The 23867-nt window shown below is 44.8% G+C and overlaps 1 protein-coding gene across 1 annotated transcript in view; it reads left to right on the top strand.

Annotated features, from left to right (window-relative positions):
- Positions 1-1821: 1821 nt before the first annotated feature.
- The window catches only part of pcp4l1 (Purkinje cell protein 4 like 1), a 29479-nt gene continuing 7433 nt past the window's right edge, over positions 1822-23867 (top strand). Inside the window, exon 1 of the mRNA XM_055901498.1 lies at positions 1822-2383. Within this exon, the coding sequence (XP_055757473.1) occupies positions 2375-2383 (9 nt within the window). The 5' untranslated portion in view covers positions 1822-2374. The remainder of the gene's footprint in view (positions 2384-23867) is intronic.

Below are 23867 nucleotides of genomic sequence, written 5' to 3' on the forward strand. Positions count from 1 at the left end.
AAAACTCTAGCTGACAAAGTATGGCCGCTATGAGGCAATGAGCTTGAATAAATGGTTTTACCTGTCCAACAGCACCACAATGTGGACAAACACAACAATATTTTACAGGTTAGCTAGACTATCCTTGAACATGTGTGCCAAATTTCATCACTTTGAGTCAAACAGATCAAGAGATATAAAAATATGTCCGTTATAGCGCCACCTCGTGGTCAATATGAATGCTGAGCTATGTTCACATGTGTACCAAGTTTCGTTACAATACAAATATCTGTGGCTGATTTATATGCATTTATGTGACAAACCACGCCCACGTGAATGTTTATTGGTCCGTTGCGGCCATGTTGTTTGATGTACTAGCCTGGGTTATAGTGTGTTAACAGACCTTGGTCCATAGATGCCATATATCAAGTTTTGGAAACTTGTAGCGTTTGAAGTGTTTTTGACAACATTCAAAATGATGGAGAATCCACCAGGGAGGACTTTATGGGTTCTTGAGGCAAATTTGCTCAATGTGAGGAAACGGAGCTATGGACAGAATTTCATGAATCTATGTCAAACGGGGTGCAGAGGCTGATCTTTCAAAGTTTGCATTTTTTATTGCTTGTTAAAGCGACACCATGTGGCCAATTGGCATGATATTGCATGAGAGGGTGTGGCCCTTGGGACTTTACCATGTTGCTAAATTGCACAATCCTGGGCCTTTTCATCTCACTGGAATTTGCTTTCCCCCCCCACCGTAACGGCAGAAAAATGAACATATTAATAACATCAATCAACTGGACCGCTGCACCGATCTGAACCAAATTCGGTATATAGCATCAAAAACACAATTTTCCAAAACTCTAGCTGAAACAATATGGCCACTATGGAGCAATGAGCTTGCATGAATAACAATAATGAACGGCAACAAACAGGACAGGGTTTCGCCAGCTTTGCTGCTGAGCCCCTAATTAACACACCAGATTAGAACTTGATGGGACTTCACCATGCCTTCACTAAAGGGTTACGACGTCCATGTGACTGTACACTGTTGAACCATCATAGTGCAGTGTGCCATGATACATGATGTTATCATATGAGAGTGTCTAGTCATACTGGCCTATAACAGTGTTGGAGTACCGGAGGACATCAAGTGCAGTCAGTACATTAGAGACATTAGAGACAATTGTTTTGTATTTAAACGCCACTTTAAATGTGTATATGACACTGCAACAAGATTTCCCCATGGGGACAATAAAGTCAGTAAGTAAGTAAGACAATTTTTTGCAAATTGGCACTCCACCCTTCACCTCTCGACAACTTGGGCGACATCCAAGATGGCACCATATTCCCTAATTAGTGCACTACTTTTGAACAGGGCTCATGGGGCTCCTGTCTATAGCACTATATGGTGCCATTTGGCCTGCACGCCTTGACTGTAAAAATAGACGGTGGAGCTCTATCGTCCTCTAGTGGGTATAACAGGCACATCTAGATTCTCAGGTATCATTAATGTGATTCTGTGACTGGAGGGAGTATGAATGTGATTATGATAAAGGGGGGCCACTGTCTGTTTTCCTGGCTGATACAATTAAAAAATCGTAAGGAAAATGTGTGGTTCCCATTCCTCTAAGGGGAACGATAGCACAATGTAGGTCTCATGGTCACGTACCCACACATTTTCCTGACATATAGGATGAACAGAAAATATATTATATAACATCACTGTCTGTCATTATATATGATACGACGATTGATGATTTCATGTCGGCCTATTTTGAGATCTATGCTTCTCATAGCGCATGCACCATTCATCAAATATGACGCATTTTATGAGTTCGTCTCAATTGTGTCATTTTTACATTCAAATCTGATTACGCTTCTCTCGTTTTAATTGTTTTGTTAGAAATGTTACTTTATCTATTCCCAAGTGATTTATTCAAAGATTCATGTCCAGGAGTAAGGGTCAGCGCATCACCGCTCAGTTGGCACAAGGGCAAGTCTCCAGTGAGTGGGTGAGAGCGCTCTTTGAGTGGGCGAGCAAGAAAGAGTAGAAGAGAGGGTGGGGAGAGGTACCGAGGATTCTGACGTTCTCTGTTGCACAAACCGCACTGCTTGCTCTGACTGCACTATCCATGCTGTTGTATCCTAGACTGTCTGCTTGAGACGGAGTCAGTTTACCGTTTAGCCCAATGAAACGTTGCGCTGCTCCACTCTACACCCGTCCCCGACTCTTCTGTCTTTGACGCATCCGTTTAGTTTCTCTTTAAAACCTTTGATCGACTGAAGTGTTTTTCCAAGGAAAGAGACCGTTGAAATTGCCAGTATAACCGGTTATAAAAACGTGAAGAAGTCACTTGTTTGAAGAACTCTCTCCCCACTGCACGTACTCATCATGAGCGAGGTAGGTGTGCAGGATCAACTATCTCTGTTTCTAACAGTTGGAGCCGCAGTTGTTGTTAGGCTATATTAATGAGGTGATTATTATTATTCCACCGTTATTGTACTGATTGCGCTAAAGGCTATACGCTATGAGAATGCATAATATAACTCCATTTGTTATATAATCCGCACCATTCAGTAAATCCCATGGCTATGCTTGGATGGAAATTATAGACAGTTTTTGATTCACTTTAACATGGGGACGTATTCGTTTTTTACCCTGCTCACATAACTGTCTATCTGAGTATCTTTAAGATGATACCACCACGACACACCGCACGCATGCAAGGTGCGGTAAAAACATTTTTAAAAGTCTCGTTTTCAGAGCGCAGCTCTGTCTCCATCTTCTTGTGACTATCGGTTGGCTCCGGTCCCAAATCACACGGGCACTGTACCGAGAGCGCGAGGCGAGAATCACTGGACGTCCGCACACAAATACCTGGCTGTTACCGGCTCTAGGTTGTAGTCTACCGAGGCCTGCATCGCCGATGGGCATTGTGAACAGCCGTCCAAGCACAGCGATGGGTGGCAAAAGTCTCTTCCGCCGCCGGTGTGAATTATCACGCAGATGTCAGACACACCTGTTTCTCTGGAATAGAGTTGATTTTATTACGAACCATCTGGGCTATATGGCTACGCGGTCTATCATGGACTTAAACCATGATGTAGCACGTCCATTTCTTTTCTAATTGATCAAATAAACTTTAGTCTTCATGGTTTAGCCTACCTGTTTTGCCTATACCCATTTTGTCTCTGGTATCCATTTATTAAGATATTGACATTTCACATAAATGTAATTTGCCATTTGACTATTCAAAATGTTATTATTAGGCCTACAGTAATCGAGACTAAATTGGACATCCTTTATAATGTTTCAGACTCGTAAGTGGCACCTTATTCCCAGGGCTCATAGGACTGGAGTAGGGTACCAATGGGCCCTAGTCGAAAGTAGTGAACTAAATAGGGAATACCATTTGGGACATATCCACATATTATAGTTCTATGCCAAGTACGTGTTGGTTCTTGGTGAATCTGTTTTTTTTCACTTTTAGTCAATGGTTTATATAGGATCATATACTATATGTTCACGTATTAGAGATATTTTTTAACCTTTATTTAACGAGGCAAGTCAGTTAAGAACAAATTCTTATTTACAATGACAGTATAGGAAAGTGGGTTAACTGCCTTGTTCAGGGGCAGAACAACAGATTTTTACCTTGTCAGCTCAGGGATCTTTCAACCTTTCAGTTACTAGTCCAACACTCTAACCACTAGGCTACCTGCCGCCATGTAATTCAGGTTGGAAATGTTCTTGAACTACAATTATTCATATCTTTCAACATTTGCCTACAACTTATTAAGAGCAATAATCACAATACTTATTAGTGACACTATTAATCGGTTTTGCCGTTTCGATTATAATGAATAATATTATACTGAACAAAAATATAAATGCATCATGCAACAATGTCCTTGATTTTACTGAGTTACAGTTCATATAAGGAAATCAGTCACTTGAAATAAATTAATTAGGCCCTAATCTATGGATTTCACATGACTGAGATATGCATCTGCTGGTCACAGATACCTTTAAAAAAAAAAATGGGCCTCAAAATGGGCCTAAGGATCTCGTCACGGTATTTTTGTGCATTCAATTTGCCACCGATAAAACGCAACTGTGTTCATTGTCTGTAGTTTATACCTGCCCATACCATAACCCCCCGCCACTATGGCGCACAACATAGACATCAGCAAACCGCTCGCCCACACAAGGCCATACATGTGGCTTGCGGTTGTGAGACCAGTTGGATGTACTGACAAATTCTCAAAAATTACATTGGAGGTGGCTTATGGTAGAGAAATTAACATTCAATGCTCTGGCAACAGCTCTGGTGGATATTCCAATTCCATGTTCCCTCCAAACACATCTGTGGCATTGTGTTGTGCACAAACTGCACATTTTAGAGTAGCCTTTTGTCCCAGCCCAAGGAGCACCTGTGTAATGATCATGCTGTTTAATCAGCTTCTTGAAATGGCCCACCTGTCAGGTGGAAGGATTATCTTGGCAACAGAGAAATGCTCACAAACAGGGATGTAAACAAATTTGTGCAGAGCATTTGAGAGAAATAAGCTTTTTGTGTGTATGGAAAATGTATTGGATGTTAAATTTCAGGTCATGAAACATGGGACCCAGACATTTCAATGTTCTTTTTATATTTTGTTCTGTGTATATGGACAGGGGGAGGGATCTGAACCTAGATCAGCACTCCTACTCCGAGTCACTTTGTGAGTACGGGCCCTGCACTGCAGTCTGTTGGCTAACTTACTCGGTACCACTTGGTGCTCTTGTGGTTGTGTTGGATAAGTAGAGTGGACAGATGGCTCTTCTATTTGCCTCCGTTTCGCGACCCCCCTGTCGGCTTTATCTTTTTTCAAAATCTACTTTCCACCCAAGGTTGACATGTTTGATGGTGTTCCTGCTATTCTTCATCTCTTTAGTAAAACCACACAATATTCCCCTTAGCAACAGCGCGAGAACATACTGTACAGCCAGGGTATTAAAACTCGTGCGCACATATCCGGGAGCGCCAATATGCGCGGCGCATTTGCAAGCCTCTGAAGACAAGAGTTGAGTAGCGTGCAATGAAACGAGTTGCCTTATGTAAGTCATGTTTGGCGCCAGAATTGACACAGCTGCTTGTTTTGAAGTCTTTCTTTCCATTTTGTACTTGTCGCCTCTCTTGTCAAGTTCAGACGCGTTGGAATTTGTGACTGATTATTTATTCATAAAATATAACATTATATAGACTAGGCTGTAGCACAGATAGATTTAAGAAATTACATTTGCGCAACTGTCGCAAGTGCCTGCAGGCAGCCTACACACGCACACATGCTTGCAATTAACAGTTAGCAGGTTTCCTCCTCACTAAACACGTTCTATTTTAGTCATGTGGGGCTAATTAGCAGGTCTTAATTGCAGCGCGAGGCCAATCCTCCAGCCACTGAGGCAAAAAGTGAAAAAGTGCCAATCCCCCCTCCATCTCTCAACCTATCCCCCATTATCTCTGCCTTCCTGACTCTATCTCTCCTCTTCTTGACTGGGATGTTAGAATATTATTGGCTTTTCACTCGGTCCCCTCCTCTCCTACTCCTCCTTTCCCCCCTCTCCTCCGACAGGGAGATAATCCCTTTATTTCTGTCTTTAAATAAAGACATTTTTCTGCTGAGGAGGGTAGTTCCTCTTTCTCTCTCCTCTCCCGTTTTAAGCCTTCCTGTAGGCTTATACACTACTATCCAAACGTTTGGGGTCACTTAGAAATGTCCTTGTTTTTGAAAAAACTAACATTTTCTTCCATTAAAATAACATAAAATTGATCACAAATACAGTGTAGACATTGTTAATGTTGTAAATGGCTATTGTAGCTGAAAACCGCAGATTTTTAATGGAATATCTACATAGGCGTACAGAGGCCCATTATCAACATCCAAGTTGATCATTTTAAAAGGCTAATTGATCATTAGAAAACCCTTTTGCAATTATGTTAGCACAGCTGAAAACTGTTGTTCAGATTAAAGAAGCAATAAAACTGGCCTTTCAGACTAGTTGGATAACTCCATGGAGAACAAGAGCACCTCCTCCCAGAGCCCACTGCTCTGAGGCTAGGTAACACGGTCACCACCGAAAAATCCATGATAATCGGAAATTTCAATAAGCATATCCTCTACGGCTGGCCATGCTTTCCTCCTGGCTAACACCCCAAACCCCCCCCCCCCCCCCCCCCCCGCAACTACTTGCCCGAGCCTCCCCAGCTTCTCCTTCACCCAAATACGGATAGCAGATGTTCGGAATGAGCTGAAAAACCTGGACTCGTACAAATCAGCTGGGCTAGACAATCTGGACCCTCTCTTTCTAAAACTATCCGCCGCCATTGTTGCAACCCCTATTAACAGTCTCTTTCGTATCGTCCGAGATCCCTAAGGATTGGAAAGCTGCCGCGGTCATCCCCCTCTTCAAAGGGGGTGACACTCTAGACCCAAACTGTTATAGACCTATTTCCATCCTGCCCTGCGTCTCTAAAGTCTTTGAAAGCCAAGTTAACTAACAGATCACTGACCATTTCGGATCCCACCGTATCTTCTCCGCTGTGCAATCCGGTTTCCAAGCTGGTCACAGGTGCACCTCAGCCACGCTCAAGGTACTAAACAATATCATAACCGCCATTGATAAAAGACAGTACTGTGCAGCCCTCTTCATCGACCTGGCCAAGGCTTTCGACTCTGTCAATCACCGTATTCTTATCGGCAGACTCAATAGCCTTGGTTTCTTAAATGACTGCCTCGCCTGGTTCACCAACTACTTCTCAGTTCGAGTTCAGTGTGTCAAATCAGAGGGCCTGTTGTCCGGACCTCTGGCAGTCTCTATGGGGGTACCACAGGGTTCAATTCTCGGGCTGACTCTTTTCTCTGTATATATCAATGATGTTGCTCTTGCTGCGGGTGATTCCCTGATCCACCTCTACGCAGACGACACCATTCTGTATACATCTGGCCCTTCTTTGGACACTGTGTTAACTAACCTCCAAATGAGATTCAATGCCATACAACACTCCTTCCGTGGCCTCCAACTGCTCTTAAACGCTAGTAAAACCAAATGCGTGCTTTTCAACCGTTCGCTGCCCGCACCCGCCCGCCCGACTAGCATCACTACCCTGGACGGTTCTGACCAAGAAAATGTGGACAACTACAAATACCTAGGTGTCTGACTAGACTGTAAACTCTCCTTCCAGACTCATATTAAACCTCTCCAATCCAAAATCAAATCTAGAATCGGCTTTCTATTTCGCAACAAAGCCTCCTTCACTCACGCCGCCAAACTTACCCTAGTAAAACTGACTATCCTACCGATCCTCAACTTTGGCGAAGTCATCTACAAAATAGCTTCTAATACTCTACTCAGCAAACTGGATGCAGTCTATCACACTGCCATCCGTTTTGTTACCAAAGCCCCTTATACCACACACCACTGCGATCTGTATGCTCTAGTCGGCTGGCCCTCACTACATATTCGTCGCCAGACCTACTGGCTCCAGGTCATCTATAAGTGTATGGTAGGTAAAGTTCCGCCATATCTCAGCTCACTGGTCACGATAATAACACCCACCCGTAGCACGCGCTCCAGCAGGTATATCTCACTGGTCATCCCCAAAGCCAACACCTACTTTGGCCGCCTTTCCTCCCAGTTCTCTGCTGCCAGTGACTGGAACGAATTGCAAAAATCACTGAAGATGGAGACTTATATTTCCCTCACTAACTTTAAACATCAGCTATCTGAGCAGCTAACCGATCGCTGCAGCTATGCATAGTCCATCTGTAATTAGCCCACCCAATCTACCTACCTCATCCCCATATTGTTTTTATTAAATTTTCTGCTCTTTTGCACACCAGTATCTCTACTTGCACATAATCATCTGCTCATTTATCACTCCAGTGTTAATCTGCTAAATTGTAATTACTTCGCTACTATGGTCTATTTATTGCCTACCTCCTCACGCCATTTGCACACACTGTATATAGACTTTCCTTTTTTTCTATTGTGTTATTGACTGTATGCTTGTTTATTCCGTGTGTAACTCTGTGTTGTTGTTTGTGTCGCACTGCTTTGCTTTATCTTGGCCAGGTCGCAGTTGTAAATGAGAACTTGCTCTCAACTAGCCTATCTGGTTAAATAAAGGTGAAATTTAAAATTTAAAATTGTTGAGTATCTGGAGCATCAGCATTTGTGGGTTTGATTACAGGATCAAAATGGCCAGAAACAAAGCACTTTCTTCTGAAACTCGTCAGTCTATTCTTGTTCTGAGAAATTAAGGCTATTCCATGCGAGAAATTGCCAAGAAACTGAAGATCTCATACAAAGCTGTGTACTACTCCCTTCACAGAACAGCGCAAACTGGCTGTAACCAGAATAGAAATAGGAGTGGGAGGCCCTGGTGTGCTCCCAGCATCCCGGAGTCCCCTCTTCACTGTTGACGTTGAGACTGGTGTTTTGCGGGTACTATTTAATGAAGCTGCCAGTTGAGGACTTGTGAGGCATCTCTTTCTCAAACTAGACACTCTAATGTACTTGTCCTCTTGCTCAGTTTCTATTCTGGTTAGAGCCAGTTTGCAGTTTGTATAACAGGTTGCGTATGCTTTGGGGCTATTCTTTATCCCCTCCAATATATCTTTAGCTGTGCTGTTTCTCTTAGAGATGTAGAGTGGTATTTGTGGTTGGATTAAAGACCACCAGATGCTGTGAAAATTATGAAAATGAAAAAAATTATCCATAAAAGGCAGTTAAATGTCTAAAGTCAAACTTGTCATGTTTTCTTGTTCTCCCCCTTTGTCACTCCCTCCCCTCTCTCCTCTTTCCTACGCTCCTCCTCTTTAAGAACCCTCGTCTGTTTCTCTTCAAATCTCTCTCTCTCTCCATTTCCCCCTCTCTCTCCTTCTCTCCCAATCTTTCTCTCTCTCCCCTCCATCTCCCCCTACTCCCTCTCTAACTTGCCCCCTTTCCTCTTCTCTCCTCTCTCTCTCCCCCTCTGTCTCTCCACTTCACCGTTTCAAACCGCATCACCAGTCATCAGACATCATGGGCTCATACCAAATCGCACCCTATTCCTTACATAGTGCACTACTTCTGACCATAGCCTTGTGGGTGCTGGTCAAAGTAGTGCACTTCATAGGGAATAGGGTGCCATTTAGGACGTATACATAATCCTCCATCTCCCAGGTGTCAGTGTATTTTTGAAGTACGTTACCCAATAGACTCCCTTCCATCCACCTACTTACAGTACTTACATAAAACCATTAACTGGAAATAGTTTACATTAAAGGCCAATGTTTCTCGTTGGAGAGCGAGGTAGCGAGCGTTGGTTGAAAGTCATCGTCAGATCTTGACGTCTGGAGAAGGAGAGCGAGAAAGAGAGAAAGAGAGAGATGGGAGGTAGATAGAGAGGGGGGTAGAGATAGAGAGTGAGAGAAAGAGACTGAGATAGAGAAATAGAGAGAGAGGGAGCTATATAGAGATAGTGAGAGGGATAGGGAGAGAGAGAGACAGAGAGGGTGTGAGAGAGAGAGAAAGAGAGGGGAGATAGATAGAGAGTGTGTGAGAGAGAGAGAGGGGGAGAGAAATAGGGAGGGGGGGTAGAGAGAGAAAGAGGGAGAGGTGGGGAGATAGATAGAGATAGAGAAATAGAGAGGGAAGAGAGAGAGATAGAAAGAGAGATAGTTGATCAGGTGATGACATGACAGTATCAGATTGAGAGAAAGAGAGAGAGATGATCAGGTGATGGCATGGCAGTATCAGATTGAGAGAAAGAGAGAGAGATGATCAGGTGATGACATGGCAGTATCAGATTGAGAGAGAGAAAGAGAGAGAGATGATTAGGTGATGGCATGGCAGTATCAGATTTAGAGAAAGAGAGAGAGAGATGATCAGGTGATGGCATGGCAGTATCAGATTGAGAGAGAGAAAGAGAGAGAGATGATCAGGTGATGACATGGCAGTATCAGATTGAGAGAGAGAAAATGTCAAATTGTCATTAGAGATCAACAAGGAAAGAACTTGATTTGTATGATTTTACATCTTCAGAAAGAAAGTACAGGAGAGGGTATCAGTGGCAGTCCTTAACATGATCCATATCTGAATATTGAATTACATGATGCAAGGCAATGACGAACAGTTTGTTCTACTACCGCTTCAATGCTGGAGAGTATGAAGAGAAAGGGGGAAGCCAAGACCTTTTAAAACAGAAGAAACCGAGTGTTGACTAACTGGTCTATGAGGAGGTTCGTATAGAGACAGTCAGAGTGGTTCAGGATGGAAAATAAAAGCGAGGACTGGAGTCCCTCAAAATGACATGTTCAGCAGTGAGAAAACAGCTTGGTGAATACAGTAGGCCTATACTGTAGAACAGTGTGTGTGTTTCTACATTTTTGCGTGCTTTAATTCCTGTGTGTGTGTGTGTGTGTGTGTGTGTGTGTGTGTGTGTGTGTGTGTGTGTGTGTGTGTGTGTGTGTGTGTGTGTGTGTGTGTGTGTGTGTGTGTGTGTGTGTGTGTGTGTGTGCGTATGTGTATGTGTATGTGTATGTGTCCATCTGGCTAAGTGCAGTTGGGAGCAGTGAGGATAACATACAGCAGTCCAGTATGCAGTCTGGAGGAGTGATAGACAGACAGCTGGTGGAGTACAGTTTACATACCCATGAACAGCCGGCTAGATTATGAATTCAGTATAGAGCTGAGCCAAATGGCCATACTACTGTAACACATAGCTGAACACAGAGTAAGGTTACAAAATCTTTCTCTCGCTTGTCTTGCTTGTCTTGTTCTCGCGTGTCTCTCTCTCCTGAGCATAGTCCTATGGGCCATTTGGGACGCAGGCATAATCCTCCATCTCCCAGGTGTCAGTGTATTTTTGAAGTACGTTACCCAATAGACTCCCTTCCATCCACCTACGTACAGTACTTACATAAAACCATTAACTGGAAATAGTTTACATTAAAGGCCGATATTTCTGGTTGGAGAGCGAGGTAGCGAGCGTTGGTTGAAAGTCATCGTCAGATCTTGACGCCTGGAGCGAGAGAGGGGAGGGAGGGAGGGAGGAGAGGGGGGTAAGGAGAGAGAGAGAGAGAGAGACAGAGAGAGAGGCAAGTTGTGATTAGAGAAAAAATAAAGGACTTTATTTTGTGTTTATTTTTAAAGTAAAAAAATTAAGTAGCAGAGGAGAGTGTATCAGAGTGGCCGTCCTTAACGTGCTCTATATCTGAATATTGAATTACATTATGCAAAGCAATGCAGTTTGTCCTCTGATTGCTTCATTTTTTAAGTATGGAGAGCTAGACCTATTAAAACATAAGAAACTGAGTGTTGACTAACTGGTCTATGAAGTATTTGTTTTTTATTAAGGATCCCCATTAGCTGCTGCCAAGGCTACTCTTCCGGGGTCCAGCAACATCAAGGCAGTTACAAACAATTTAAAATATGACATTTCATAACACTTTACTCAATACATGCAGTGTGCTCCCTTAGGCCACTACACCACGATCACATATTTACAATACAACATCCATGTGTACGTGTGTGTACAGTGTGTCTTATCATCTGTATGTATGTCTATGCCTGTGTGTGTCTCTTCATAGTCCCCGCTGTTCCATAAGGTGTATTTTTATCTGTTTTCTTTATCTGATTCTACTGCTTACATCAGTTATCTGATGTTGAATAGAGTTCCATGTAGCCATGACTCTAAATAGTACTGTGCACCTCCCATAGTCTGTTATTGACTTGTGGATTGTGAATAGACCTTTGGTGGCTTGTCTTCTGTGGTATGCATGTGTAACAGTATAACTTTAAACCGTCCCCTCGCCCCGACCCGGGCGCGAACCAGGGACCCTCTGCACACATCGACAACAGTCACCCACGAAGCAGCGTTACCCATCGCTCCACAAAAGCCACGGCCCTTGCAAAGCAAGGGGCAACACTACTTAAGTCTCAGAGCAAGTGACGTAACTGATTGAAATGCTACTAGCGCGTACCCGCTAACTAGCTAGCCATTTCACATCCGTTACACTCACCCCCCTTTCAACCTCCTCCTTTTCCGCAGCAACCAGTGATCCGGGTCAACAGCATCAATCTCACAGTATAACTTTAAACCGTCCCCTCGCCCCGACCCGGGCGCGAACCAGGGACCCTCTGCACACATCAACAACGGTTGCCCACGAAGCACGGTCGTTACCCATCGCTCCACAAAGGCCGAGGCCCTTGCAAAGCAAGGGGCAACACTACTTAAGTCTCAGAGCAAGTGACGTAACTGATTGAAATGCTACTAGCGCGTACCCGCTAACTAGCTAGCCATTTCACATCCGTTACACATGGGTGTCCGAGCTGTGTGCTAGTAGTTGAATCAGACAGGTCGGTGGATTCAGTATGTCAACACTTCTTACAAAAACAAGTGGTTATGAAGTCAATCTCTCTTCCACTTTGAGCCATGATAGATTGACGTGTACATTATTCATGTTAGCTCTACATGGACATTTAAGGGCCAGTTGTGCTTCCCTGTTCTGAGCCAATTGTCATTTTCCGAGGTTTCTCTTTGTGGCACCTGAACACACCACTGAACTGTAGTCCAGGTGAGACAAAACTAGAGACTGTAGGACCTGCATTGTTCATAGTGTTGTTCCAAAGGCAGAGCAGCGCTTTATTATGGACAGACTTCTCCCAATTTTAGCTACTGTTGTATCAACATGTTTTGACCATGACAGTTTACAATCCAGGGTTACTCCAAGCAGTTTAGTCATCTCAACTTGCGCAATTTCCACATGATTTAGTACCAGATTTAGTTGAGGTTTAATTATGGTTTAATTAATGATTTGTCCCAAATACAATGCTTTTAGTTTTTGAAATATACAGGACTAACTTATTCCTTGCCACCCATTCTGAAACTACCTGCAGCTCTTTGTTAAGTGTTGCCTTATTTTACACGTTGTAGTAGCTAAAGTGTATAGTGTTGAGTCATCCGCATACATAGACACGATGGCTTTACTCAAGGCCAGCAGCATGTCATTAGTAAAGATTGAAAAAAGTAAGGGGCCTAGGCAGCTGCCCTGGGGAATTCCTGATTCTACCTGGATTATGTTGAGGAGGCTTCCATTAAAGAACAGGTAGCTTTTTATCCACAATAAAGCAGTAACACATACGTTTTTCCATCATCAGACTAGCCGCACTGAAGTCTAACAAAATAGCTCCCACTATCTTTTTATCATCAATTTCTCTCAACCTATCATCAGTCAATTGTGTAAGTACTGTGCTTGTTGAATGTCCTTTCCTATAAGCCTGATGAAACTTTTTGTCAATTTGTTTACAGTAAAATAGCATTGTATCTGCTCAAACACAATTTTTCCCAAAAGTTTACTAAGGGTTGGTAACAGTCTGATTAGTCGGCTATTTGAGCCAGTAAAGGGGAATTTACTATTCTTGGGTAGCGGAATTACTTTTGCTTCCCTCCAGGCCTGAGGGCATACGCTTTCTAGTAGGCTTAGATTGAAGACGCTCCTATCCACATTAGAGGTCGACCGATTATGATTTTGTTAACGCCAATACCGATTATTGGAAGACCAAAAAAAAAGCCGATACCGATTTGTAGTAAATGACAATTATAACAATACTGAATTAACAATAAACACTTAAATTTTAACTTTATATAATACATAAACAAAATTTATTTAGTCTCAAATAAATAATGAAACATGTTCAATTTGGTTTAAATAATGCAAAAACACAGTGTTGGAGAAGAAAGTAAAAGTTCAATATGTGCCATGTAAAAAAGCTAACGTTTAAGTTCCTTGCTCAGAACATGTGTCACGATTGTCTTCTGGATAGACAGTGGACCAAGGCGCAGCGTGTGCAAAATACATCTTCTTTATTTTGAAGATGAACATGAAACGAAATACTTATATAAAACAACAAACAACCGTGAAGCTACAAACGAAAGTGCACACACAAGCTACTTACGTTCAACATAGACAGACCTGAACAATACGAACTTACAAATAACGCGAAGAACACACGAACAGGGAAAAATAGACTACACAAAATGACGATGTACAAAACAAACCGAACAGTCCCGTATGGTGCGACAAACACTGACACAGGAGACAACCACCCACAACGAACACTGTGAAACAACCTACCTAAATATGACTCTCAATTAGAGGAAAACGCCAAACACCTGCCTCTAATTAAGAGCCATACCAGGCAACCCTTAAACCAACATAGAAACAGAAAACATAGAATGCCCACCCAAACTCACGTCCTGACCAACTAACACATACAACAAACTAACAGAAATAGGTCAGGAACATGACATAACCCCCCCTTAAGGTGCGAACTCCGGGCGCACCAGCACAAAGTCTAGGGGAGGGTCTGGGTGGACATCTGACCACGGTGGTGGCTCAGGCTCAGGGCGAGGTCCCCACCCCACCATAGTCAATCCCAGCTTACATCTCCCCCTACAAATGACCACCCTCATATTACACCCACTTAATCTTTTGGGTAACATCGAGACAAGGGGCAGCACCGGGATAGAGGAATAGCTCAGGACAGAGGGATAGCTCAGGACAGAGGGATAGCTCAGGATAGAGAGGTAGCTCAGGATAGAGAGGTAGCTCAGGATAGAGGGGCAACTCCGGACTGAAAGGCAGCTCCGGACAGAGAGACAGCTCTGGACTGAGGGGCAGTTCTGGATAAATAGCCGCTCTGGGCTGAGGGACAGCTCATGACTGGCTGACGGCTCTGGACGCTCATGGCTGGCTGACGGCTCTGGACGCTCATGGCTGGCTGACGGCTCTGGACGCTCATGGCTGGCTGACGGCTCTGGACGCTCATGGCTGGCTGACGGCTCTGGACGCTCATGGCTCACTGACGGCTCTGGCGGATCCTGTCTGGTTGGCGGCTCTGGCAGATCCTGTCTGGTTGGCCGCTCTGGCAGATCCTGTCTGGTTGGCGGCCCTGGCAGATCCTGACTGACGAATGGCTCTAGCGGCTCCTGACTGACTAACGGCTCTGACGGCTCGGGACAGACGGGCGGCTCTAATGGCTCGGGACAGACGGATGGCTCAGACTGCGCTGGGGAGACGGATGGCTCAGATGGCGCTGGGGAGACGGATGGCTCAGATGGCGCTGAGGAGACGGATGGCTCAGATGGCGCTGCGGAGACGGATGGCTCAGACTGATCCTGTCTGGCGGAAGGCTTTGGCTGCTCCTGTCTGGCGGAAGGCTCTGTAGGCTCATGGCAGACGGGCAGTTCATGCGGCGCTTGGCAGACGGACAGTTCAGGCGCCGTTGGGCAGACGGCAGACTCTGGCCGGTTGAGACGCACTGTAGGCCTGGTGCGTGGTGCCGGAACTGGAGGCACCGGACTGGAGACACGCACTTCAAGCCTAGTGCGGGGAGCAGGGACAGGGCACACTGGACTCTCAAAGCGTACTATATGCCTGGTGCGTGGTACCGGCACTGGTGGCACCGGGCTGAGTGCACGCACATCAGGACGAGTACGGGGAGAAGGAACAGTGTGTACAGGGCTCTGGAGACGCACAGGTGGCTTAGTGCGTGGTGCCGGAACTGGAGGCACTGGGCTGGAGACACGCACCACAGGGAGAGTGCGTGAAGGAGGAACAGGGCTCTGGAGACGCACTGGAAGCCTGGTGCGTGGTGTCAACACTGGTGGTACTGGGCTGGGAACACACACCACAGGGCTAGTGCGAGGAGCAGTAACAGGACGTACAGGACTCTGGAGACGCACAGGAGGCTTTGTGCGTGCTGTAGGCACTGTCTTAACCAGACGGCTAGCACGCACCTCAGGACGAGTATGGAGAGCTGTTCCCGTTGACATTAACTCACCAACACGTTCAGTCGGACGAATGCCGTGCCTAAAGCACCAAACCAGTACATCCCTCATAACTCTCTCCTCCAATTTCTCCATTAACTCCTTTACTGTCTCTGCCTCACTCTCCTCCAAATCCGCCCTCACCGGCTCCTTACGGTAAACAGGAGGAGTTGGCTCACGTCTCCCGACTGACCCAACTAAACTACCCGAGAGCCCCCCCCCCCAAGAAATTTTTGGGTTTGACTTACGGGCTTCCAGCCTTGTTTCCGTGCTGCCTCCTCATATCGCCGCCTCTCTTCTTTTGCTGCCTCCAGCTCAGCTTTAGGGCGGCGATATTCTCCTGGTTGAGCCCAGGGTCCCTTTCCGTCCAATATTTCCTCCCATGTCCATGAGTCCTGGTTACTTTGCCGCTGTTGTTGGTTCCGCTCACGCTGCTTGATCCATGGTTGGTGGGGAATTCTGTCACGATTGTCTTCTGGATAGACAGTGGACCAAGGCGCAGCGTGTGCAAAATACATCTTCTTTATTTTGAAGATGAACATGAAACGAAACACTTATACAAACAACAAACAACCGTGAAGCTACAAACGAAAGTGCACACACAAGCTACTTACGTTCAACATAGACAGACCTGAACAATACGAACTTACAAATAACGCGAAGAACACACAAACAGGGAAAAATAGACAACACAAAATGACGATGTACAAAACAAACCGAACAGTCCCGTATGGTGCGACAAACACTGACACAGGAGACAACCACCCACAACGAACACTGTGAAACAACCTACCTAAATATGACTCTCAATTAGAGGAAAACGCCAAACACCTGCCTCTAATTAAGAGCCATACCAGGCAACCCTTAAACCAACATAGAAACAGAAAACATAGAATGCCCACCCAAACTCACGTCCTGACCAACTAACACATACAACAAACTAACAGAAATAGGTCAGGAACGTGACAACATGAGAAAATATGAAAGCTGGTGCTTCCTTTTAACATGAGTCTTCAAAATTCCCAGCTAAGAAGTTTTAGGTTGTAATTATTATAGGAATTATAGAACTATTTCTCTCTAAATCATTTGTATTTCATATACCTTTGACTATTGGATGTTCTTATAGGCACTTTAGTATTGCCAGCCTTATCTCGGGAGTTGATAGGCTTGAAGTCATAAACAGAGCTGTGCATCCCAGCATTGCTAAAGAGCTGCTATTTGAATGAACGCTTACGAGCCTGCTGCTGCCTACCACCGCTAAGTCAGACTGCTCTATCAAATATCAAATCATATACTTAATTATAATATAATAAACACACAGAAATATGAGCCTTTGGTCATTAATATGGTCAAATCCGGAAACTATCATTTCGAAAACAAAACGTTTATTCTTTCAGTGAAATACGGAACGGTTCCGTATTTTATCGAACGGGTGGCAACCCTAAGTCTAAATATTACTGTTACATTGCACAACCTTCAATGTTATGTCATAATTATGTAAAATTCTGGCAAATTAATTACGGTCTGTGTTAGGAATAAATGGCCTTTCAACAGTTCGCAAAGAAACTGCTGCATATACCCTGACTCTGCTTGCACTGAACGCAAGAGAAGTGACACAATTTCCTAGTTATTATTGCCTGCTAACATGAATTTCTTTTAACTACATATGCAGGTTTAAAAAATATATTCTTGTGTATTGATTTTAAGAAAGGCATTGATGGATGATCAAGGTACAGTTAGGTACATTGCAATGATTGTGCTTTTTTCGCGAATGAGCTTCTGTTAAATCATCAAGTCGAAGGCTGTGAATCGATGATAAATTAACAGGCACCGTATTGATTATATGCAATGCAGAACAAGCTATTTAACCTAGTAATATCATCAACCATGTGTAGTTAACTAGTGATTATGTTAAGATTGATAGTTTGTTATAAGATAAGTTTAATGCTAGCTAGCAACTTACCGTGGCTCCTTGCAGCCACAAGGTCCTTTTGATGCTGCACTCGCATAACAGGTGGTCAGCCTGCCACGCAGTCTCCTCGTGGATTGCAATGTAATCGGCCGTAATCGGGATCCAAAAAGGCTGATTACGATTGTTATGAAAACTTGAAATCGGCCCTAATTAATCGGCCATGCCTCTAATCCACATCGACGGGACCACAGTGGAGATGACAGAAAGCTTCATGTTCCTCGGGGTACACATCACTGACAATCTGAATTGGACCACCACACAGACAGTGTGGTGAAGAAGGAACAGCACCTCTTTAACCTCAGGAGGCTGAAGAAATTCGGCTTGGCCCCTAAGACCCTCTCAAACTATTACAGATGCACAATTGAGAGCATCCTGTCGGGCTTTATCACCACCTGGTACGGCAACTGCACTGCCCGCATCCGCAGGGCTCTCCAGAGTGTGGGTGTGGTCCACCCAATGCATCACTGTGGGCACACTGCCTGCCCTCCAGAACACCTACATCATCCGATGTCACAGGAAGGCCAAAAAGATCATCAAGGACATAAACCACTCGAGCGACGGCCTGTTCACCCCGCTATCATCCAGAAGGTGATGTCAGAACAGGTGCATCAAACCTGGGACAGAGAGACTAAAAAACAGCTTCTATCTCAAGGCCATCAGACCGTTAAACAGCCATCACTAGCCGGTTACCACCCGGCTACTCAACCCTGAACCTTAGAGGCTGCTGCCTTATTTACATAGACATGGAATCACTGCCCACTTTAATAACGGAACACTAGTCACTTTAATAATGTTTACGCACTGCTTTACTCATCTCATATGTATACACTGTAATCTATTCTACTGTATTTTAGTCAATGCCTCTCCGACATTGCTCATCCTAATATTTATATATTTCTTAATTTCATTCTTTTACTTTTGGATTTGTGTGGATTGTTGTGAATTGTTAGATGCTACTGCACTGTTGGAGCTAGGAAAACAAGCATGTGACCAATAAAATTTGATTTGATCTGATTTTGATTTGAAGATATGGCAAATAGGAATGGCAATATTGTCCGCTATTATCCTCAGTAATTTTCCATCCAAGTTGTCGGTGGTTCATATAGAGACGGTCAGAGTGGTTCAGGATGGAAAATAAAAGCGAGGACTGGAGTCCCTCAGAATGACATTTTCAGCAGTGAGAAAACAGCTTGGTGGATACACGTTTTTGCGTGCTTGTGCTCGTGTGTGTCCATCTGGCTAAGTGCAGTTGGGAGCAGTGAGGATAACATACAGCAGTCCAGTATGCAGTCTGGACGAGTGACAGACAGACAGCTGGTGGAGTACAGTTTACATACCCATGAACAGCCGGCTAGATTATGAATTCAGTGTAGAGCTGAGCCGAATGGCCATACAAACAGATAACCGAACACAGAATGCCATCAGTGATTTCACTGAGGAGTACTTTTTTGAAAATCATCTTTACAGTATCAAGTGGCAACCAGGGTGCATCCTAAATGGAACCATATTCCCTATTAAGTGCACTAGTCCCCTGATCAAAAGTAGCGCGCTAAAGAGCGAATAGGGTGCTATTTTGGATGCAGACATGTGTCAGTGTGGAACAGTGAGAAGTAAGGGACTGAAAGAGAAAAGGCTTTATAACATACAGTAGAAGACTGATGAAACCTTGATGAAAAGACATGGTATTTTCCTAGAATAGAAAGCTTGTCCGGCTAAAGCATGTTGGCCATGTGTATATTAAGCTATGTCTGTTTATCCCTCGACTCCATTTTCACAACCGTATGTCTCGATAAGTAGGAATATTCCGTTTTCATTCACCTGCTGTCTCCCTCCCTCCTTCCTCCATTCTCTCTCTCCCTCTCACTCTGTCTCTCGTTTTCTTTCTCCAACACCTACAGCAGCTCCCAGGAAATCTGTCTCGCACCCCTCTCTCCCTCCTTCATTTCACCTTTCCTTTCCCTTCCCTCTCCTCTTTTTGGCTTTCTCTCTCTTTGCTTCATGTCTATATATTCATGGGTTACGGCGTTAGCAGCTACACATAAGTAAGAAATCCTTGACAAGCAGGGAGGGAGAGAGTGTGCCGTCCTCACTTGAGTGTTAGCCAGCCATCCATGTAAAGATGAGAATGTAGCAGAGAGAGGGTTTGTGTGTGTGTAAGAGAGAGAGAGTGGGGGGGTAAGAGGAAGAGTGGGAGGAGAAGAGGTAAAACGGAGGTCTATTCACAGTGGGAATGTGTTTATCGTGTGAGTTCTCTCTTTTCACTCTTCAACCTTACTCTCTCTCTCTCGCTCTCTCTCTCTCTCTCTCTCTCTCTCTCTCTCTCTCATCATTCAATCCCACCTCTCTGCAACCCAGATGCCTGCTTTTCTTCTCTCTCCCTCCTCTCTTTCTCACTCAAGCCCCTCTCCTCTCCTGCTTTGTGTGTCAGTTTTTGTCTCCTCTGAGAGTGTGAGAGGAACAACACAGCATAGAGAGACAACCATTGCCTCCAGGCAGTGTGTGTGTGTGTGTGTGTGTGTGTGTGTGTGTGTGTGTGTGTGTGTGTGTGTGTGTGTGTGTGTGTGTGTGTGTGTGTGTGTGTGTGTGTGTGTGTGTGTGTGTGTGTGTGTGTGTGTGTGTGTCTGTCAGTCAGTCAGAGAGGGATGAAGGGGGGAATGACAACAAAGAAGAGAACGATAGATAATAGATGGAGGATATTGAACATAAAGCTATAGATTAGTGACACTAACAGACCAGATTGTCATACTCTGTTATACTGGTCCAAATCTACACCAGTATCTATTTCAACATCATTTATATTCATACTAGATAATGCCTGTCAGCTTAAGACCTATAGCACAGACGGACAGATGATATAACATTATGGCATTGTTGCAGATATGCGTTCCAAAGCCAAGGGTGCTTTTCACTCTTCAGCTAAGCATCCTGTGTTTCTTTCACACTTGCTATTACCGCCACCCTTCTTCCCTCCCTCCTTCCCTTTCTCATCCGCCGCAGCGCTGACAGTGATTGGGAGAGTCAGTGAGAGGCGAGTACAGGAATAGAGCAGTGATGTTTTTGATGAGAGCTGTGCTTTTTTAGTGAAAGGCCGATTTAATGACGTCTGAAAGCCTCTGTATGTCCGCTCGTACTCTCTTTCTAACCAACGCTTACATTCTCTCTCTCTCTCTGCCTCCCCCATCTATTTCTCCATCTCTCTCCATCCCTCTCTCCATCCATCCATCCCTCTTTCTCCCCATCTCTCTCTCTTTCTCCATCTCTCTCTCTCTCTCTCTCTCTCTCCATCTCAATTCAATTCAATTCAATTCAAGGGGCTTTATTGGCATGGGAAACATGTGTTAACATTGCCAAAGCAAATGAGGTAGACAATACACAAAAGTGAAACAAACAAAACTAATTAACAGTAAACATTACACATACAGAAGTTTCAAAACAATAAAGACATTACGAGTGTCATATTAAATATATACAGTGTTGTAACAATGTACAAATGGTTAAAGCACACAAGTTAAAATAAGTAAGCATAAATATGGGTTGTATTTACAATGGTGTTTGTTTTTCACTGGTTGCCCTTTTCTTGTGGCAACAGGTCACAAATCTTGCTGCTGTGATGGCACACTGTGGAATTTCACCCAGTAGATATGGGAGTTTATCAAAATTGGATTTGTTTTCGAATTCTTTGTGGATCTGTGTGATCTGAGGGAAATATGTGTCTCTAATATGGTCATACATTGGGCAGGAGGTTAGGAAGTGCAGCTCGGTTTCCACCTCATTTTGTGGGCAGTGTGCACATAGCCTGTCTTCTCTTGAGAGCCATGTCTGCCTACGGCGGCCTTTCTCAATAGCAAGGCTATGCTCACTGAGTCTGTACATAGTCAAAGCTTTCCTTAAGTTTGGGTCAGTCACAGTGGTCAGGTATTCTTTTTATTTTTTATTTTTATCCCTTTTCTCCCCAATTTTCGTGGTATCCAATCGCTAGTAATTACTATCTTGTCTCATCGCTACAACTCCCGTACGGGCTCGGGAGAGACGAAGGTCGAAAGTCATGCGTCCTCCGAAGCACAACCCAACCAAGCCGCACTGCTTCTTTAACACAGCGCGCCTCCAACCCGGAAGCCAGCCGCACCAATGTGTCGGAGGAAACACCGTGCACCTGGCCCCCTTGGTTAGCACGCACTGCGCCCAGCCCGCCACAGGAGTCGCTGGAGCGCGATGAGACAAGGAAATCCCTACCGGCCAAACCCTCCCTTACCCGGACGACGCTAGCCCAATTGTGCGTCGCCCCACGGACCTCCCGGTCGCGGCCGGCTGCGACAGAGCCTGGGGGCGAACCCAGAGACTCTGGTGGCGCAGTTAGCACTGCGATGCAGTGCTCTAGACCACTGCGCCACCCGGGAGGCCCAGTGGTCAGGTATTCTGCCACATCTCTCTCTCTCCCTCCATCTCTCTCTCTCTCCATCTCTCTCCATCTATCTCTCTCTCTCTCCATCTCTCTCTCTCTCCATCTCTCTCTCTCCATCTATCTCTCTCTCCATCTCTCTCCATCTATCTCTCTCTCCATCTCTCTCCATCTCTCTCTCTCTCTCTCTCTCTCCATCTCTCTCCATCTCTCTCTCTCTCCATCTCTCTCCATCTCTCTCTCTCTCTCTCTCTCTCTCTCTCTCTCTCTCTCTCTCAATGATACACACACTCAGTCTTAGTCATTTACATGAGTTTGTAAGATCTCTAAGGTGTCTCACACTAACTATTATTTTATTTCATCACTAAGGCCGGAGTGGCAGGCCTCATGTTTGCACCTCACGCTTAGCTGGAGATTGTTTTATGCACGATCCATTTCGTGCCTGCATCACAAGGCGTAATGAGGATGTTGGGGTTACGCAGGGACACAATACACACACACACACAGCAGATGCGCTATCTCTCTGTATCCACCCTCTCCACCTTATCTCTCTCTCTGTCGTTCTCCCTGCCCGAGACGTATGCACATAAGCACAGTACTTCTAATAAGGAGACCTTAAAACAGAAGAAGACAGAAAGAGAGAGGGAGATGAGAGAGAGCTAGCGGGAGATGAGAGAGAGAGAGGGAAAGAGAGAGATAATGAGAGTGAAATGGGAAATGAAAGAGAGGGGAGATGAGAAAGAGAGATCATAAAATTAGGTCACTTGTCACACACAGGGAGGGGTGAGGGAAAGGGCCTCGTGTAAACCACACACGCATGCGCACACGCACACACGCGCACACACACACACACACACACACACACACACACACACACACACACACACACACACACACACACACACACACACACACACACACACACACACACACACTAAAGAGATTAAAGGGAAAAGAAGAGAAAAAACAACACATTCTCTTGAACTGTTAAACCATCTATGTTCTCTGGTCCCGTTGTGTCTCTGGGGATGTCACTCTCACAGACACTTCTGTTACCCACTCCAAGAGGATGTCACTCTCACAGACACTTCTGTTACCCACTCCAAGAGGATGTCACTCTCACAGACACTTCTGTTACCAGCTCCAAGAGGATGTCACTCTCACAGACACTCCTGTTACCCACTCCAAGAGGATGTCACTCTCACAGACACTTCTGTTACCCACTCCAAGAGGATGTCACTCTCACAGACACTCCTGTTACCCACTCCAAGAGGATGTCACTCTCACAGACACTCCTGTTACCCACTCCAAGAGGATGTCACTCTCACAGACACTCCTGTTACCCACTCCAAGAGGATGTCACTCTCACAGACACTCCTGTTACCCACTCCAAGAGGATGTCACTCTCACAGACACTCCTGTTACCCACTCCAAAAGGATGTCATTCTCACAAACACTCCTGTTACCCACTCCAAGAGGATGTCACTCTCACAGACACTCCTGTTACTCACTCCAAGAAGTTGTCACTCTCACAGACACTCCTGTTACCCACTCCAAGAGGATATCATTCTCACAAACACTCCTGTTACCCACTCCAAGAGGATGTTACTCTCACAGACACTCCTGTTACCCACTCCAAGAGGATGTCACTCTCACA

This window comes from Salvelinus fontinalis, chromosome 36 (genome assembly GCF_029448725.1).
Source record: "Salvelinus fontinalis isolate EN_2023a chromosome 36, ASM2944872v1, whole genome shotgun sequence".
In the NCBI taxonomy this organism is placed as follows: domain Eukaryota; kingdom Metazoa; phylum Chordata; class Actinopteri; order Salmoniformes; family Salmonidae; genus Salvelinus; species Salvelinus fontinalis.